General features: G+C 47.2%; 1 protein-coding gene and 1 non-coding gene across 3 annotated transcripts in view; both read right to left on the bottom strand.

The window, feature by feature from the left end:
- IRAK2 (interleukin 1 receptor associated kinase 2) overlaps positions 1-18,364 on the bottom strand; it is a 78,870-nt gene that overhangs the window by 11,410 nt on the left and 49,096 nt on the right. For both annotated transcript variants that reach the window (XR_010155112.1, XM_016940449.4), the window contains exons 7-10: positions 15,472-15,586; positions 12,736-12,845; positions 9,694-9,889; positions 5,975-6,037 (exon numbers count right to left, since the gene is read on the bottom strand). Coding sequence is in view for 1 of the 2 variants with exons in the window: in XM_016940449.4 (XP_016795938.1) it covers positions 5,975-6,037; positions 9,694-9,889; positions 12,736-12,845; positions 15,472-15,586 (484 nt within the window). In the remaining variant the exon portion in view is untranslated. The remainder of the gene's footprint in view (positions 1-5,974; positions 6,038-9,693; positions 9,890-12,735; positions 12,846-15,471; positions 15,587-18,364) is intronic.
- Positions 15,201-15,308, bottom strand: LOC112208747 (U6 spliceosomal RNA). Its single transcript, XR_002943322.1, has one exon. It is a non-coding gene; the product is annotated as a U6 spliceosomal RNA (small nuclear RNA).

The raw sequence follows: 18,364 nt of genomic DNA, 5'->3' as shown, positions 1-18,364 counted from the left end.
ACGCCCCGTGTAGTGAAGCAGTGGGAGGCTCACAGCACCTCCAGGAAGTGTTCTTGACAAAGGCAATGACCATGACTCTAAACAAGTCACAAGTGCTAACTGCCAAATATAGGAAATATGAGGAATAGAGAAACAAGGGAAGGAGACCACAGGATGTAATCAGCAAAACCCAGAATGTGAGACAGTCTGTCTACACAGGGCAAATGACCTAGTCTATGCAAAAATCCAGCGACATCCAAAATGAAAAAGGGCATTGCGGGAGAGGTTGTGAGAGAATAAGAGTCTTTTTTTGGTTGTTGTTGAGACAGAGTCTCGCTCTGTCGCCCAGGCTGCAGTGCAGTGGCACGATCTTGGCTCACTGCAAGCTCCGCCTCCCGGGTTCATGCCATTCTCCTGCCTCAGCCTCCCGAGTAGCTGGGACTACAGGCGCCCGCCACCATGCCCGGCTAATTTTTTTGTATTTTTAGTAGAGACGGGGTTTCACCATGTTAGCCAGGATGGTCTCGATCTCCTGACCTCGTGATCCGCCTGCCTCAGCCTCCCAAAGTGCTGGGATTACAGGCTTAAGCCACCGTGCCCGGCCAAGAATAAGAGTCTTAAGAAACACAACCATGCCCGGGCGTGGTGGTTCACACCTGTAATGTCAGCACTTTGGGAGCCTGAGGCAGGCGAATGCTTAAGCCCAGGAGCTCAAAACTCGCCTGGGCAACAAAGTCACTTCCCATCTCCATATAAAAATTTTTTTAAAAAATGAAAAAAACAAACATAACCAAAGTAATATATGGACATTTTTGGGGTCTAGTTTCAAACAACCACCCTTAAAAAGCAACTTTTGGCTGGGCACGGTGGCTCACACCTGTAATCCCAACACTTTGGGAGGCCAAGGCAGGAGGATCACTTGGGCTCAGGAGTTCGAGACCAGCCTGGGCAACATGGCAAAACCCCATCTCTATTAAAAATACAAAAATTATCTGGGCTATGGTGGCACACACCTGTGATCCCAGCTACATGGGAAGCTGAGGCAGGAGAATTGCTTGAACCTGGGAGACAGAGGTTGTGGTAAGCCAAAAGCACACCACTGTACTCCAGCCTGGGCCACAGAGGGAGACTCCATTTCAAAAAAAAATTAAAATTAAACATAAGTGGTTAATTGGGGACAAAAGTTTACCTTTCCTTTCATTTCTACTCTCCAAAGGTAACTCCTGCTAATAGTTTGGATTATATTATTTTCTGCTATACAGCTATAATTATTTTGGTTATATATTTACTTATATAATAATTATAACAGTATCCTAAAAGCTGTTGAAATAATAGCAATATCAGCCTGGGCAACATAACAAGACCCCATCTCTACAAATAACAAATTAAAAATTAGCTGGGCGTGAGGGCACATGCCTGTGGTCCCAGGTACTTGGGAGGCCGAGGCAGGTGGATCACTTGAGGTCAGGAGTTCAAGACCAGCCTGGCCAACATGGTGAAACCCTGTCTCTATTAAAAATACAAAAATTAGCTGGGCATGTTGGTCCATGCCTGTAATCCCAGCTACTCGGGAGACTGAGGCAGGAGAATCAATTGAAGCCAGGAGGCAGAGGCTGCAGTGAGCGGAGATTGCACCACTGTACTCCAGCCTGGGCGACAGAGCAAGACTCTGTCTCAAAATAAAAATAAATAAATAAAATAAAAATAAAAATTAGCTAGGAGTGGTGGCACGTGCCTGTGGTCCCAATTACTTGGGAGGCTAAAGCAGGGGATCACTTGAGGCCAGGGGTTCAAGGTTACAGTGAGCCATGATTGCACCACTACATACTAGCCAGGGTGGCAGAGACCTTATCTCAAATAATAATGATAATACTAATAGTTAACATATATTGTTTATTATGTTCTAGTTACTATTTTAGGCATCTCACATATTATTTAACCTTCAATAACCCTGTCAGATGCCAGGCACAGTGGCTCATGCCTATAATCTCAGCTACCCGGGAGGCTAAGGTGGGAGGATCCCTTGAGCCCAGGAGTTCGAGGTGACAGTGAGCTATGATCATGCCACTGCACTCCTCCAGCCTTCGTGACAAAGAAGATAGGAGATAGGAGACCCTATCTCCAAAAATGATAACAAACAAACATACCTTGTCGGTGGGGGGGGTACTACTATTATCCTCAATTTATAGAGAAGAAAATATGTGATACAATGTTTTCATTCATTCATCCATCTATTTTTAGCAAAAATGTGATCATACTATATACTATTCTGAATTTGCTTTTTTCACTTGGAGATATGTCCCTGTCAGAACGTACATGTCTTTTTCAATTTACTTTTTTATTTTTTTGAGACAGAGTCTCACTCTGTTGCCCAGGCTGGAGTGCTGTGGCGCAATCTCGACTCACTGTACTCTGCCTCCCAGGTTCAAGTGATTCTCCTGCTTCAGCCTCCTGAGTAGCTGGGATTACAGGCACTTGCCACCACACAGGGCTAATTTTGTGTTTTTAGTAGAGATGGGGTTTCACCATGTTGCCCAGGCTGGTCTTGAACTCCTGAACTCAAGTGATCCACCCACCTCAGCCTCCCAAAGTGCCGCGATTACAGCTGTAAGCCACTGCGCCCAGCCTCTTTTTCATTTTTTTAAAATAAGAATGTTTGTGTTGGCTTTATTCAGAATTGCCAAAACCTGGAAATAACCCAAATGTCCAGCAACTGGTAAATGGATATACAGTCATCTATCCATACAATGGAATACTCTTCAGCAATGAAAAGGAATGAATTACTGACACGTCAACAACATGGATGAATCTAAACACCATGCTACATGAAGGGGGACAGAAACAAATGGGTGCATCCGCCATGGGCCCATTGATATGACCCTCTAAAGAAGATAGACCTATGTGGACAGAAATTAGATGAGTAATTGCCAGGACCTGTTAAGTGGAGGGAATTTTCTGGGGTGACAAAAATATTCCGTATCTTGATTGTGGTGGTGGTTACGTGACTGTATACATTTGTCAAAACTCATACAGGCTGGGCGCCATGGCTCACACCTGTAATCCTCACACTTTGGGAGGCCAAGATGGGAAGATCGCTTGAGCCCAGGCATTCGAGGCTGCAGTGAGCTACAATCATGCCACTGCACTCCGGCCTGGGTGACAGGGCAAGACCCCTCCCTATCTCTAAATCAAATTAAATTAAATTTGGCCAGGCGCAGTGGCTCACTTCTGTAATCCCAACACTTTGGGAGGTCAAGGTGGGCAGATCACCTGAGTGATGTCAGGAGTTCAAGACCAGCCTGGCCAACATGGCAAAACCCTGTCACTACTGAAAAAAATACAAAAATTAGCCGGGTATGGTGATGCACACCTGTAGTCCCAGCTACTCAGGAGGCTGAGGCAGGAGAATCTCTTGAACCCGGGGGGTGGAGGTTGCAGTGAGCCAAGATCATGCCCACTGCACTCCAGCCTGGGCAACAGAGCGAGACTCTGTCTCGAAAAAAAAAAAAAATGCCACTACAAATATCCTTGTTCATCTGTCTCTCCTCACATGTGTGCATGTTTAGGCACAAATGGAATTGCCGTGTCAGAGGGTACTCATATTTTCAATTTAGGTGGAAACCACCAAATGCCCTCAGGAAACACTGTGGCAACTAACACTTTCCCAAGCCTGGAGGAGGCCTGCTTCCTCCTAACCTGGGCCACAGGAAGTCAGCAAGCTTTCCTCCCTGACTCAAATCTTGATTAACCATTGGATTGCACCTACCACAACAGAACATGATAAGAGACCATACGAGAGTCTAGAATAAGAGAAAGAAACTACATTTTAAAAAATTGTTATTTTCCACATTTTTAGAAATCATTAGCAAAAAAATAATTCTAGACAACTTCCTGTCAGTGCCTCAAAAGCCTCCTTCCACTGTGACACTTGTCCGGGGAGCCCCAGAGGACTGCTAGGAAATCCATCTCAAGAAAATAGTCAGGAGATGAGAAACTGCCCCCAAACAGCCCCAAACCACATCTGAGCTGCCCAGACAGACCTCTCTGCAGCATATGGGATTGACTGCCCAAAAGGGGTGGAACTCACAGAGTTCATCAAAGGAACATGTCGTGACTTTCTGCATGGAGTAGGGAGGCCTTCAGCCTCCCTACCCCAGAGCCCAGGGGATGCTTCTGGGGCCCAGTCACCAGAAATAAATAAATAAATAAAATAATAATCTGTTCCAATGGCCTCAATACCCAGTAGGAAAAGGTGCCCCCTCTCAAACTGATGAGGAAGACTAGAGTTTGGATGAGATTTGAAACTCTGCAAAAGCCATGGGTTCAATTTAAACCCCACTTCCACCACTGGTCTCACTGAGGGGCGTGAGACAAGTCACTTCAGCTTGCCCTCAGTTTTCTCAGCTGTAAATGGGAATGATAATACTGAATTCGTATGGTTGGACTGTCACAAGAAACAAGCAGGAGACTGCTGTGGTTAAGAACTCAAGATCCTGTAATCCCAGCACTTTGGGAGGCCGAGGCGGGCGGATCACGAGGTCAGGAGATTGAGACCATCCTGGCTAACACAGTGAAACCTCATCTCTACTAAAAATACAAAAAAATTAGCCGGGTGTGGTGGTGGGCGCCTGTAGTCCCAGCTGCTCGGGAGGCTGAGGCAGAAGAATGGCATGAACCCGGGAGGTGGAGCTTGTAGTGAGCCGAGATTGCACCACTGCACTGCAGCCTGGGCGACAGAGCGAGACTCCGTCTCAAAAAAAAAAAAACTCATGATGTCGGCTCAGGGAGATCTGACTCAGAATTCCAGCTCTGACACTTGGTAATTCCAACTGAGATCCTAGGCCAAACTCAGAGCCAGCTTTCCTCATCTGCAGATGAATATAATGACTCTATCATGGAAAAATTGAGATTATTTAGGTAGATAATGTATGGAAAGTATTTAACACAAAGTCAGGCTAGGTTGTTATATTTTTATTCTTTTTTGAGAGAGTGTCTCACTCTGTCACCCAGGCTGGAGTGCAGTGGCGCAATCTTGGCTCACCGCAACCTCTGTCTCCTGGGTTCAAGCGATTCTCCTGCCTCAGCCTCCCAAGTAGCTGGGATTACAGGTGTGTGCCACTACGCTTGGCTAATTTTTGTATTTTTAGTAGAGACAGGGTTTCGCCATGTTGCCTAGGCTGGTCTTGAACTCCCAGCCTCAAGTGATCCGCCCGCCTTGGCCTCCTCCAAAGTGCTGGGATTAGAGGTGTGAGCCACCACACCCAGCCAGGTTGTTATATTTTTTAAATGACTGTGTATATCAGATCTTTGGCCTACAAAATGGAAATTGTTTTTATTATAGAAACTTGTTTAAAAGGGCTGAAATTAACTTTTATCAATTTGAGGAAAATCCCTAATGAATTGCCTGATATACAGAGAAGTGCTTTCTCTTTTATACAAGTGCTTTCTATAAACATTCCAAAATCTTTTTTTTTTTTTTTTTGAGATGGAGTCTCGCTCTGTCACCCAGGCTGGAGTGCAGTGGCATAATCTTGGTTCACTGCAACCTCTGCCTCCCAGGTTCAAGTGATTCTCCTGCCTCAGCCTCCCGAGTAGCTGGGATTACAGGCACATGCGACCACACCTGGATAATGTTGGGGGTTTTTTGTAAGTTTTTTCTTTTTTTTTTTTTTTAATAGAGATAGGGTTTCACCATGTTGGCCAGGCTGGTCTTGAACTCCCGATCTCAAATGATCCACCCACATCGGCCTCCCAAAGGCTGTGATCACAGGCATGAGCCACCGCACCAAGCCCCAGATGCTATTATCATGAAAAAGCAATGGTTGGCTGGCAGGTGGGGATGGGAGGTTAAAGCTGCTTTGTGGGGATGCAAATGCAACCTTGTACCAGGCCTCATTTGCATGTGTAAAACTAGCTAGAATTGAGGTCGTTGCCCTCTCTACAGAGCTGTGAGGCCCAAATATACCTCCCAGCCAGATGTGACAATTTCCCTTACCAGGTAAACCGGGCTTCGGTTGTTATCCATTGCAGGGATGCCCGTGAGGACCTCGGCCAACACCTGGAGAGAACAGAACGTGAGTTAGCATGGTTCAGACACTCGTGCACACAGCCAGGCAGCAGATTCTGTCTTCTCTTCTCAGTTCTGAGCTCCAGGCGCAGCTCTGCCATTGCCAGCAGACACACCTGCCCAAAATCTGGAACGTGGGAATATCACTAAACACCTCCTCCAATTAAAGATGCCACCAAGCTGCCAGTGGAAGGTTGTAATTAATTGATAGCCAGGCAGAGAAGACGGTTTTCAAAAATTCATGTGTGTGTGTGTTTATATGTATTACCATAAGATATATATAGGTATAGATAAATATAGATACACACACACATATATATACACTATTTTTTAAAGATTGTTTCATTTAAAAATCCTTCAGCTGGCTGGGTGCGGTGGATCATGCCTGTAATCCCAGCACTTTGGGAGGCTGAGGCGGGCGGATCACGTGGTCAGGAGATTGAGACCATCCTGGCTAACACAGCGAAACCCCGTCTCTACTAAAGATACAAAAAAATGAGCCAGGCGCGGTGGCAGGTGCCTGTAGTCCCAGGTGCTTGGGACGCTGAGGCAGGAGAATGGCATGAACCTGGGAGGTGGCTCTTGCAGTGAGCTGAGATCGCACCACTGCACTCCAGCCTGGGCGACAGAGCAAGACTCCGTCTCAAAAAAAAAAAAAAAAACAAAAATCCTTCAGCTATGGCAAGCAGGCATTGCTCTGTGAATCTCAGGGAAGGAAAGACTCTGCATGCAGGCAGGTATCTATTCTAGACAAATCTTGCAGCATCCATAGCATGTTTCACTCACAGGCCTTTACTAACATTATTTATTCATTAGTGCATCCACTCGCAGAAGGAGCACAACCCTGTATACGTGTAAGTCACCACAAAATTGGCAAACCATGATATATGTCTTCATAAACAGGAAACTGCTTTGAACAGGGTTTCTCAGTAGAGACAATGCTATGATGGCTAAGGGCCCTACAGTCAGGCCTGAGTTCAAATTCTGACTCTGTTCCTTATATGCTCAGGTAATCTTTAGGCAAGTAACTAAAACCTGAGCCTCAGTGTCCTCATCTGTTAAATGGGGACTAGCAGTTGTGAATATTAAAGGCGTGAAGACCCCACACTTAGTGTGGAACCTCTCTCCCACAGCATCTCTCAAAGCAAGTCAGAATAGGGTCACATTTATAGCCAAGAATCCCTCCAAGCCTGGAGGAAGGAAAGGATAAAGGTTTTAAACCACCCAGGATTAATAACACACTGGCAGTGACCAGAAAAGGGCAGCAGAGGGCATCACTGCTGCAAGTGGGACAGGAGCCAATTGAAAAGGGACTCCTGACAGGTCCCTGCCAGGAAGGGACGGAACAAGGGGAAATGAATAAATAAAGATTTCCTGTGCCCCTTTCACAGAGCAGGCTCTGAGCCAAGTCCTTTATAGAGGTCACTGAGCACTCACCAAAAAACACTGAGCAATGCACTGTGATCCCCACAGGAGGAATCAAAGTTCAAAAGCGTATCAGTCAACCAGAGGCAGGGCTGAGCAAAAGGGTGGCAGGAGCCAGGAGGCATTCAATGAATGAATGGATGGATGGGTGGTAGATGGATGGATGGATGGATGGATGGATGGATGGATGGATGGGTGGGTAGGTGGATAAATGGGTGGGTGGGTGGGTTGGTGGGAGGGTGGGTACATGGGTGGACAGGTGGGTACGTGGATGGATGGGTGGGTGGGTGGATGGCTGGATGGATGGGTATGTGGGTGGGAGGGTGGGTGCATGGGTGGATGGGTGGATGAATAGATGGATAGGTGGGAGGGTGAATGGATGGATGAGGAAGTCATCTGTGAGGCTAACACACCAGTTAGAAGGTCAAGAGTAAACAGATATCAGAAGGAGGGTGTAAAGGTGGGAATAACAATAACCACAGTCATCATAATATTCTTGGTAGGTGCAGGGTGCAGGGTACCATGCTCACCTGCTTATATACATTATTCCATTCATCTCCATGTGTATCGTTAGCCCTATCTTACAGAAGGCATAACTGAGGCCCAGAGACAGAAGTGCTAGGTGTAAGTCACACAGCTGAAAGTAACTGAGCTGGGCCTAGGGGTTCTATCCCCCTGGTTCTTTTTTTTTTTTTTTTTTTTTTTTTTTTTTTTTTTGAGACAGAATCTTGCTCTGTCGCCCAGGCTGGAGTGCAATGGCGCGATCTCGGCTTACTGCAACCTCTGCCTCCCAGGTTCAAGTGATTCTCCTGACTCAGCCTCCCAGGTAGCTGCGATTACAGGCACATGCCACCACACTCAGCTAATTTTTGTATTTTTAGTAGAGCCGGGGTTTCACCATGTTGGCCAGGTTGGTCATGAACTCCTGACCTCAGGTGATCTGCCCACATTGGCCTCCCAAAGTACTGAGATTTTAGGCATGTGCCACCACTCCCTGCCCATCCCCCTGGTTGTTAAAGGAGCAAAAGCCTGGACTAGCCCTGCTGAGCTTCACTGAACAACTTGCAGTGGGGCCGAGGGAGGCAGAGGAACCAGCTGGGAGACACAGAGGTGCAGAATCTGGGGTTCTGGCTGAGGGCAGAGGTGACTCAGGGCCACGGTTCTGGTGGCAGAGGTAGACAGACAGGAGACTGTGGTCAGAGAGAGGAAGTACAGAGTTCAAGGCTAGAGAAGAAAAGAGGGTGAGGCCCAAGGGGCAGCTGTATGCACTTGGCTGAAGCCAACCTGACTATTACTCTTCTCAGCCAGCATTTCCCAGACTGGGTTCCATGGAACACTGACAAGGACAGATATTCTGAGAACACAAGGTTCCATAGTCAAATGAGCTCGGGAAACACTGCATACCCCTCTCTGGTGAATTCACAAGTACCAGATTAAAGGCTCACTACCATCCAACCAGCTTGAATTAATCTTGTGGTAAAGAAACCTGCTTGACTTTGCCTAATGCAATATTTCCAAGACTGTCAGGGCACAAACCCTTTTAACACATCAATCCTAGAGGTCCGAAGGAACTTGAGTTCTACAGAAATATACTTTGGAGACTGCTACATGCAGACCATGAGCTCCTGAGGGGAGGGACTGTGTTTTTGTTACATTCATATTCCTAGTGCCTGGCATGACGTAATGGCAGACAAGGATGGTGGTAGTGGTAGGGTGGGATGCTGGGTGGGTCAATGGTCGCTGAATGGATGGGCAGCTAAAGGGTAGATGGATGATCGGACAGCAATGAACAAATAAGGACAAATAGACAACTGGATGGACAAGTGGATGGCTGGATGGGAATTACGGAAGTCAGGAGAGGATATCTGGAGCCTACTAGACCCTGGACACTCATGAGTGGTTTTCCTTCAAGGGCTGGCAAATTTCTTCTGTAACAGGCCACACAGTAAATATGTGAGCTTTTGGGGAGCATGTTCAGTCTCTATCACATATTCTTTGTGTTTAAAAATATAATCCTTTATAAATGTAAAACTACCCTTAGCTCACAGACCATACAAAATAGGCCACAGGCCAAAGTGGCCTGTGGGCCACGGTTTGTCAGCCCCTGTTGTACTTTGATGGAACCTGTCTGTGTACCTCTACCGTATCCTGTGATTACAAAGGAGCCGTGGGAAGGACAAATCAAGGTGGGCCCCACTCTGCACAGAGCAGGACACTCTTACTATTCCACAGCTGAAGATGTCCACTCGCTTTGTCAGCTGCCCCACCCGGATGAAATCCTCTGGCAGATACGCGGCTGATGTCCGGAGCAGGTGAGTCTTCATCATGGTGTATTTTGACCTTTTGTTGACAGGACACAGATGAGCCATTGGGTGAGCAAGTTTGGGGGTGAGATTTTGGTCCAGCAAGACATTAGAGCTGTGGAAATGAAAGGAGAGAGAACCTTCTCATTTTGAGCTGGATAACAACAAGTTGCCATGGAGACCCTTTGGGGAGACAATATAGCAACCTCAGCTCCTGCAAGTTGAGGTCTCTAAAGACCCTCAGCATGGAGCTTCTGAGCCAGCCCTGACTGGGGAAGAGAGGGCATCAGGAGCACACTCCCTCCAGCAAATGGAGATGGAGTTCAGACTTAGTCTTGCTGCCCCAGGAATGTGGCCAAAGAAGTGCAGCCTCCCTGATCCCCACAGATGCCAACCCTGATCAGCCTCAGCTTGCCAAGCCTATAGGCTGTGCAGACTCAGTCTCTTCCACAACTGTTCCAACCCTCAGCTCTGGCCTGGCTGACTCAGGTCTAAGTGGCCAGCATCCTTTGTGACTAAACCTGCCCAGATCGTGTAAAAAAAGAAAGAAAAAAAAAAATTCCCTCTTGGCCGGGCACAGTGGCTCACGCCTGTAATCCCAGCACTTTGGGAGGCCGAGATGGGCAGATCACCTGAGGTCAGGAGTTCAAGACCAGCCTGGCCAGCATGCCGAAACTCCATCTCTACTAAAAATACAAAAATTAACCAGCCGTGGTGGTGTGCGCCTGTAGTCCCAGCTACTCAGGAGGCTGAGGCAGGAGAATTGCTTGAACCCGGAAGCAGAGGTGCACTCCAGCCTGGGCAACAGAGTGGTACACTGTCTCAAAAAAAATCATTTGATCTAGTCATCTAACCCCCAAGAGCAAACACTGAGAACATACTCCAAAATGGGAAAAAGCTAAGCCACATGTGCACAGATATATAGTGCAGGCCAGGTGCAGTGACTCATGCCTGTAATCCCAACACTTTGTGAGGCCGAGACAGGAGGATCGCCTGAGCCCAGGAGTTTGAGACCAGCGTGGGCAGCATGGCAAGACTTCATCTCTACTAAAACAAACCAATTCAGCACGGCATGGTGGTGCGTGCCTGTGGTCCCAGCTACTTGGGAGGCTAAGATGGGAAGCTGCGGTGAGCTGAGATTGTGCCACTGTACTCCAGCCTGGGCAAAAGAGCAAGGCCCTGTCTCAAAAAAAAATTTTTTTTGGCCAGGCGCGGTGGCTCACACCTGTAATCCCAGCACTTTGGGAGGCCAAGGTGGGCGGATCACGAGGTCAGGAGATCGAGACCATCATGGCTAACACAGTGAAACCCTATCTCTACTAAAAATACAAAAAGCCGGGCGTGGTGGCAGGCACCTGTAGTCCCAGCTACTCTGGAGGCTGAGGCAGGAGAATGGCGTGAACCTGGGAGGCGGAGCTTGCAGTGAACAGAGATTGTGCCACTGCACTCCAGCCTGGGCCACAGAGCGAGACTCCATCTCAAAAAAAAAAAAAAAAAAAAAAATTTTTTTTTTTTTGGTATTTTTAGTAGAGACGAGGTTTCACCGTGTTAGCCAGGATGGTCTCGATCTCTTGACCTCGTGATCTGCCCGCCTTGGCCACCCAAAGTGCTGGGATTACAGGCGTGAGCCACCACGCCCGGCCAAAAAAAAAACTTTTTTAGCGTGTGTGTGTGCACACCCGCAAATGCGCGGGTGTGTGTGCCAGGAGTGGTTAAGTAAATTATGGGCAAATTCCTTCACGGGAAGACTAAGACACTAAAAAACATGACGGTATACAATGTAGCGAAATGTTTACTATGTTTAAATGACGGGGTAAAAAACAGGATGTGAATTGGTACCCAGGTGCTACCTCAGGACTAAGGATTTGTATAGGCAGGAAGTGAAAAAAGAAACAAAACCTAGAGGCCAGCTGATGAGTCATGGGGTAGGTTAGTGGTGACCTCTCTCACCCTTTCATTTCCTTGCCTGCTATTAGAATTATTGATGCAATCAAATAAAAATTAGGGGAGAGAGCCGGGGTGGTGGCTCTCACCTGTAATCCCAGCACTATAGGAGACCAAGGCAGGTGGATCACCTGAGGTCAGGAGTTCGACACTAGCCTGGCCAACATGGTGAAAGCCTATCTACTAAAAATACAAAAATTAGCTGGGTGTGGTGGCGAGCACCTGTAATCCCAGCTACTCAGGAGGCTAAGGCAGGAGAATCGCTTGAACCAGGGAGGTGGAGGTTGCAGTGAGCTGAGATCGCACCACTGCACTTCAGCCTGGGTGACAAGAGTGAAACTCCGTCTCAAAAAACAAAAAAAAATTGGGGGAGAGAAAAGAGGAAAGGACTTCCACAAGTCAAATGGAAAGAGAACTTTGGGGAAATACGAGTTCTGTGTCTCTGGAGCCAGTTCTGCCAGATATTCTGGTATCTTCGGAATCCCTCCCTATCCTAACCGTCCCCAGATGGGGACCTCTCCCTCTCATGTGCATGGCACTGAGATGCAGGGGTGCACGCCTAACCTGCAGGAGCCTTCCAGACAAGATGCTAACACCAACAGCTACACAAGAAGGGGACAGGTCTCAGAAAAGACACTGAACCAGGAGCTCAAAATCCCAGGGGGTTGGCAGACATGGCCCAAAGTTCGAGGATGAGGTCCAGGCCAGCTGCGGAGTGGACAGTGAGACGCAGCAAGGTGTGGAGGGCTTGTTGGGAAAACAGCAGCTCAGAAAGACAAATGTGACAGGTAGGCAATTCATGCTGAGAGCAATTGGACTCGGAGCACAGCCCGGAAACACTCATTTTTGAGGGCATAACAGAGAAAAAGACATCCAGGGGAGGGCAGAGGAGAGGAGGTAAGAAGAGAAAAACAAAGAGGACAGGGGTGAGTGGCGGAGCGGGAGGTGAGCCAGGAATAGGCACCAGTTCCACCCTTGCAGCCCAGGCCCCAGCAGGGTCCAGCCCACCTCTCTCACCTCTTGACGTTGCTGTGGATGATCTCCAGACCATGCAGGTACTCGACGGCACAGAGCAGCCCTGAGCAGATGCTGACACGCTGGGGCCAGGGGAGGGGGTCCGAGCCACCCTAAGAGAAAGAAAAGCAGGAGGACAAATAGTCACAATGTACCTTTTTAAAGTCCTGATGGCAGCCAGGCGCGGTGGCTCACACCTGTAATCCCAGCACACTGGGAGGCCCAGGAGGGCAGATCACGAGTTCAGGAGATCGAGACCATCCTGGCTAACACGGTGAAACCCCATCTCTACTAAAAATACAAAAAATTAGCCGGTCCTGGTGGCGGCTGCCTGTAGTCCCAGCTATTTGGGAGGCTGAGGCAGGAGAATGGCGTGAACCCAGGAGGCAGAGCTTGCAGTAAGCCGAGATTGCACCACTGCACTGCAGCCTGGGTGACAGAGCGAGACTCCATCTCAAAAAAAAAAAACAAAAAACAAAAAAACGAAGTCCTGATGGCAGGGTCCCAGGCTCCTGACCCTCCTCCCACCCTTCATGTCCTCTGTCACAGGGCTCAGCATGATACTGTGAGTTTTTTCATTGTTTTGTGTTTGCTGGTTTTGAGACAGGTCTTGCTCTGTCACCCAGACTGGAGTGCAGCATCATAGCTCACTGTAGCCTTAAAATCCCAGGCTGAAGTGACTCTCCCGCCTCAGACTCCCGAATAGCTGGGATCACAGGCACGTGCCACCACTCCCAACTAATTTTTGTATTTTTCGTGGAGACAGGGTTTTGCCATGTTGGCCAGGCTGGTCTCAAACTCCTGGGCTCAAGCGATCCGTCCACCTCGCTCTCCCAAAGTGCTGGAATTACAGGCATGAGCCATGTGCCTGACCCTGTACTATGGGTTTTGACATCAGACAGATCTAGGTGTAACTCCCAGTTCAGACATGCACTAGCTGTATAATTTTGGAAAAAGACACTTAACATCTCTGAGCCTCAGTTTCCTTGGGTATAAAATGGAAATGTTAATCCCTATATTTTAGGGTTGCTGTAAGGATTCAAGGGAGTATATGGTATGCCCCTAGCATAGCACCTGCCACACAGTAGGTGCTCAATCAGCAGTTATTTTTATCATGTCCATTACAGAGGCTGCTCTGGAATTTCTCTCTAAAAGAAGCTGGATGGGAGAGGAGCTAGGGAGCTTGTGTTTGCAAGCCAAGCACCTGGGCCTTAGGCTGATTTTATCTGTATTAAGGGAAACTTCACCAGGGCTGATGGGGATTGTGGGATGGGCTAAAGCCTCTCATTTGCTCCCACTGTTGTTCTAAGACTGACTCTCCCAGGCTAAATCATCACCGTTTTGTTTGTTTTTTTTTTTTTTTTGAGACGGAGTCTCACTTTGTCGCCCAGGCTGGAGTGCAGTGGCGCAATCTCGGCTCACCGCAACCTCTGCCTCCCGGGTTCAAGTGATTCTCCTGTCTCAGCCTCCTCAGTAGCTGGTACTACAGGCATGTGCCACCACGCCTGGCTAATTCTTATATTTTTAGTAGAGACAGGGTTTCACCATATTGGTCAGGCTGGTCTCAAACTCCTGACCTCAAGTGATCCACCCACCTCGGCTTCCCAATGTACTGGGATTACAGGCGTGAGCCACTGTGCCCGGCCTCATCACCTATTTTTGAAGCCCTGGCGTAGGTCCCACATCCTCTAAGAACTGGCCTGGACAGCCCCTGCTAATTTCTTCTCAAAAATTCTGAAACCTAGAGCCAGACGAACCCAATGTAAGCTCTGGCCTGACATTTGTCCTCTATGTTCCTTTGGGCAAGTCACTTTGTCTCTATGTGTCAGAGATTCCTCTTTTGAAAAATGAGGGAAGAAATTGCTTTGGTTGTGGCACGGCCTGGAGGTGATGACCTATGTAAAACCCTTATCACAGCAACCTGCATACAGTGAGTGCCCAGAAAAGCTAAAGATCATTAGTATGCCGTGAGTAACTGCTTTGTCTTGTCCCTGCCATGGGAAGCAATAATTCTGTTATGGAATAACTCTTTCCCCTCTATTTGTGGATAAGATAAGCAGAAGACCTGTTTTAAAACACTGTAATTTTTATTAAGGATTACCTTCACATGATATAATACTCTAATAGTAAGTTTCCTTCTTATCCTAGGCCCCAATCACCTAGTTCTGCTCCCTAGTAGCAGCCAGTAAACCAGTTTCTTGTGTATCTTTCCAGAGATATTCCATAAACACACAAGCAAATAGGTATATATTAGAAGAACATTTTATAATAAAAATTCACCTCCACTTTTCCATACTCTTTACCTCTTAATTCTTTTTCTTGTCCTACCGCATTGGCTAACACCTCCAGAACCATGACGAACGAAGTTAGTTCTATGAGATACCTTTGTCATGCTCTTGATTTGAATGAAATGCTTCTTATCAAATAATTTTTTATAGATTTTTCCTGAAGATGTTTAATCAGATCTTTTTGAGCTTTTCTTTTTCTTTTTCATATTTTGTCATCCTCATTCAGAGGCCATGCTGATCTTCTCTGTATCGTTCCAATTTTGGTATATGTGCTGCCAAAGTGAGCACTTAACCAGATCTTAGGTATCCTGGCCCCACTTCTCTCCTTGAAGTCTCCCTGGTCTCACCTAGATGGCCCCTCTCCCCTCTGAACTTCTGTAAGTCCTTAACCCTTGACCCCATGGCTGGGTGCAGCCTGGTCCCATTCTCTGACCATGACCCAGTCCCTTACCTGACCCTGCAGTCTGTCCTGTAGGGAACCATTTGCCATGTAAGGGTAGATGAAGCTGTGAAACTGTCTTGCAGCACAGAAGCCCAGCACAGGTAAGACATTGGGGTGGCAGCATCTGGAATCGGGCGTCAGTGCAGGGGTGAGGAGTCAGACGGAAAGAATGATCTACTTCCTCATGTCCCACCCCTCTTCTGCTCTCTCCTCCTCCAACGCCACCAGTAACCTCCCAGGTACCACATGCTCTGACCCCTAAGGGCCTGGCCCCAGAGTGGAAAGATGAAAACTGTCTGCCTTCAACGAGTATGGTGGTCCTCATCCTGCTTTACCGCTCTGCAACACATGACATCTCAACTGCCCCATCTCCAGAAACGGAGACTGAGAGGTTAAGGGACTTGCCCAAGGTCACAAACTAGAAAGCAGTAAAGCCCGGACCAGATCCCACATCTGCCTGACTCTAGGACTGGGGTTCTTTCCTGAAATCCTCTTCTGCTGGTTCTCAGTCACCATTCCCTCCTGACTTTCCTCCTACCTCTCTGACCACTCTTTCCTGGCCCTTTTCACTAAGACCCTCCTCCTTTGCCTTCCTCTTTCTGCCAGCTGGACTCCTCATCTTGTTTTGTATGTTGCTCCTCCAGGAACCTCCCATTGCTATAAGGAACATTCCCAAATCTCTTATCTCCAGCCCCATCCTAAGCTCCAGACCTGAATGTCAGTTTGCATCCTGATGCTCAGGTCAACATCATCCTAGCCTCAACAAGTCCCAAACCTGCTTCTTCACCCATATTTATTATCCCAGAAAGGCACATCACAACCCACCCAGTTTCCTAGAAACCTTCTTATCTCCCGTATCAAATCAGTCACCATTCACTGCCACAAATAACTTTTAAAATGTCCCTTCATTCCCCTCTCCTCTGCCTTGGGTCACTTGGATTGGGTCAGGCTCTGATTCAACCTCCCCAAGACTGCTGTAAATGGCCTCCTGCCTTATCTCTCCGCCCTCCTCTGCTTCCCGCAAGCCATCCTATTACTCGCTTTTGCATACTTATTAGAGTTATTTACATGTCAGTCTCCCCACTGGACCATAAACCTCCCCAAGGCAGGGGCTCTGTATGCTTCTGGCGTACACTCCCTAGAGCCTAGAAAAGGGCTTGACTACCCACATTTTCTGAATCAATGAATGAAGGAGTGACTGCCGACTCCATGAAAGCACTAAGCCAAAGTGGAAAGGGAATCATACTTCCAGTTTTTATTAGATGTATGTGTGTGTGTGTGTATCTATGTGTGTGTGTGTATGTGTGTGTACACATGTGAGTATTCATATACATGTATGAATAGAGAAAGCATTAAAGAAAACATATCAAAATATGGGCCCAGCACAGTGGCTCACATCTAAAATCCCAACACTTTTGGAGGCCAAAGCAGGAGGATCACTTGAGCCAGGGAGTTCAAAACCAACCTGGGCAACATAGTGAGATCCTGTCTCTACAAAAAAAGTTTTAACAACTAAAAATGAAAATATATCAAAATATTAAAACAGTAGTGCTCATTTATAGGTGCTGTGAAAAATAGTTTCTATTTTCTTATTTATAATTTTCTTTATTCCTTTTTAAATTTGTTTTACTTTTTAATTAATTAATTAATTTTTTTTTTTTTTGAGACAGAGTCTCACTCTGTTGCCCAGGCTGGAGTGCAGTGGTGCGATCTGGACTCACTGCAACCTCCACTTTCTGGGCTCAAGTGATTCTCATGCCTCAGCCTCCTGAGTAGCTGGGACTACAGGTGCATGCCAACATACCAGGCTGATTTTTGTATGAATTTTTTTTAGTAGAGATGAGGTTTCGCCATGTTGGCCAGGCTGGTCTCAAACTCCTGACCTCAACTGATCTGCCCACCTCGGCCTCCCAAAGTGCTGGCATTACAGGTGTGAGCCACCATGCCTGGCCTTTATTTATTTTTGAGACAGAGACTCACTTTGTTGCCCCGGCTGGAGTGTAGTGTCATGATCTCGGCTCTCTGCAACTTCTGCCTCCTGGACTCAAGTGATCCTCTCATCTCAGCCTCCTGAGTAGCTGGGACTGCAGGCATACACCACCACACCCAGCTAATTTTTGTATTTTTTGTAGAGACGGGGTTTTGCCATGTTGCCCAGGCTGATCTTGAACTCCTGGACTTAAGTGATCCACTCGCCTCAGCCTCCCAAAGTGCTGGGATTATAGGTGTGAGCCACCATGCCCAGCCAAAACAAGTTTTTGTATATATATATTTTTCAGTTGAGACAGGGTCTCGCTATGTTGCCCAAGCTGGTCTCAAACTCCTTGGCTCAAGCAATCCTCTTGCCTCAGCATCAAAGTTCTAGGATTACAGGCATAAACCACCATACCTGGTCAATTTCTTTATTTTTTAACACTGGTTCCAGAATGAACAGATACTCAATTTTCTTTATTTCTTAAAATACCCTACAATATAAGGCACAAGTGTTTCAGATGAAAAATAATTAAAAAAAAAAAAAAAGCACACACATGGCAGGGCACAGTGGCTCATACCTATAATCCCAACATCTTGGGAGGTCAAGGCAAGAGGATCACTTGAGCCTGGGAGCTCAACACCAGCCTGGTCAACATAGCAAGACCCTATCTCTACAAAAAAAAAAAAAAAAAAAAAAAAAAAAAAATGAGCTGGGCGCATACCTGTAGTCCCAGCTTCTCAGAGGCTGAGGTGGGAGGATCTGAGGTGGGAGCCCATGAGTTCAAAGCTGCAGTGATCTACGATCATTCCAAGGCCATTCCAGCCTGGGCAATAGAGCAAGACCCTAGCTCTTAAAAAAGAAAAAAAAGTCAGGCACGGTGGCTCACGCCTGTAATCCCAGCACTTTAGGAAGCCAAAGCGGAAAGAT

Source organism: Pan troglodytes, chromosome 2 (assembly GCF_028858775.2).
Source record: "Pan troglodytes isolate AG18354 chromosome 2, NHGRI_mPanTro3-v2.0_pri, whole genome shotgun sequence".
Classification (NCBI taxonomy): Eukaryota; Metazoa; Chordata; class Mammalia; order Primates; family Hominidae; genus Pan; species Pan troglodytes.
Note: the sequence above shows the minus strand (reverse complement) of the source record. Positions and strands in the feature narration are given on the sequence as shown.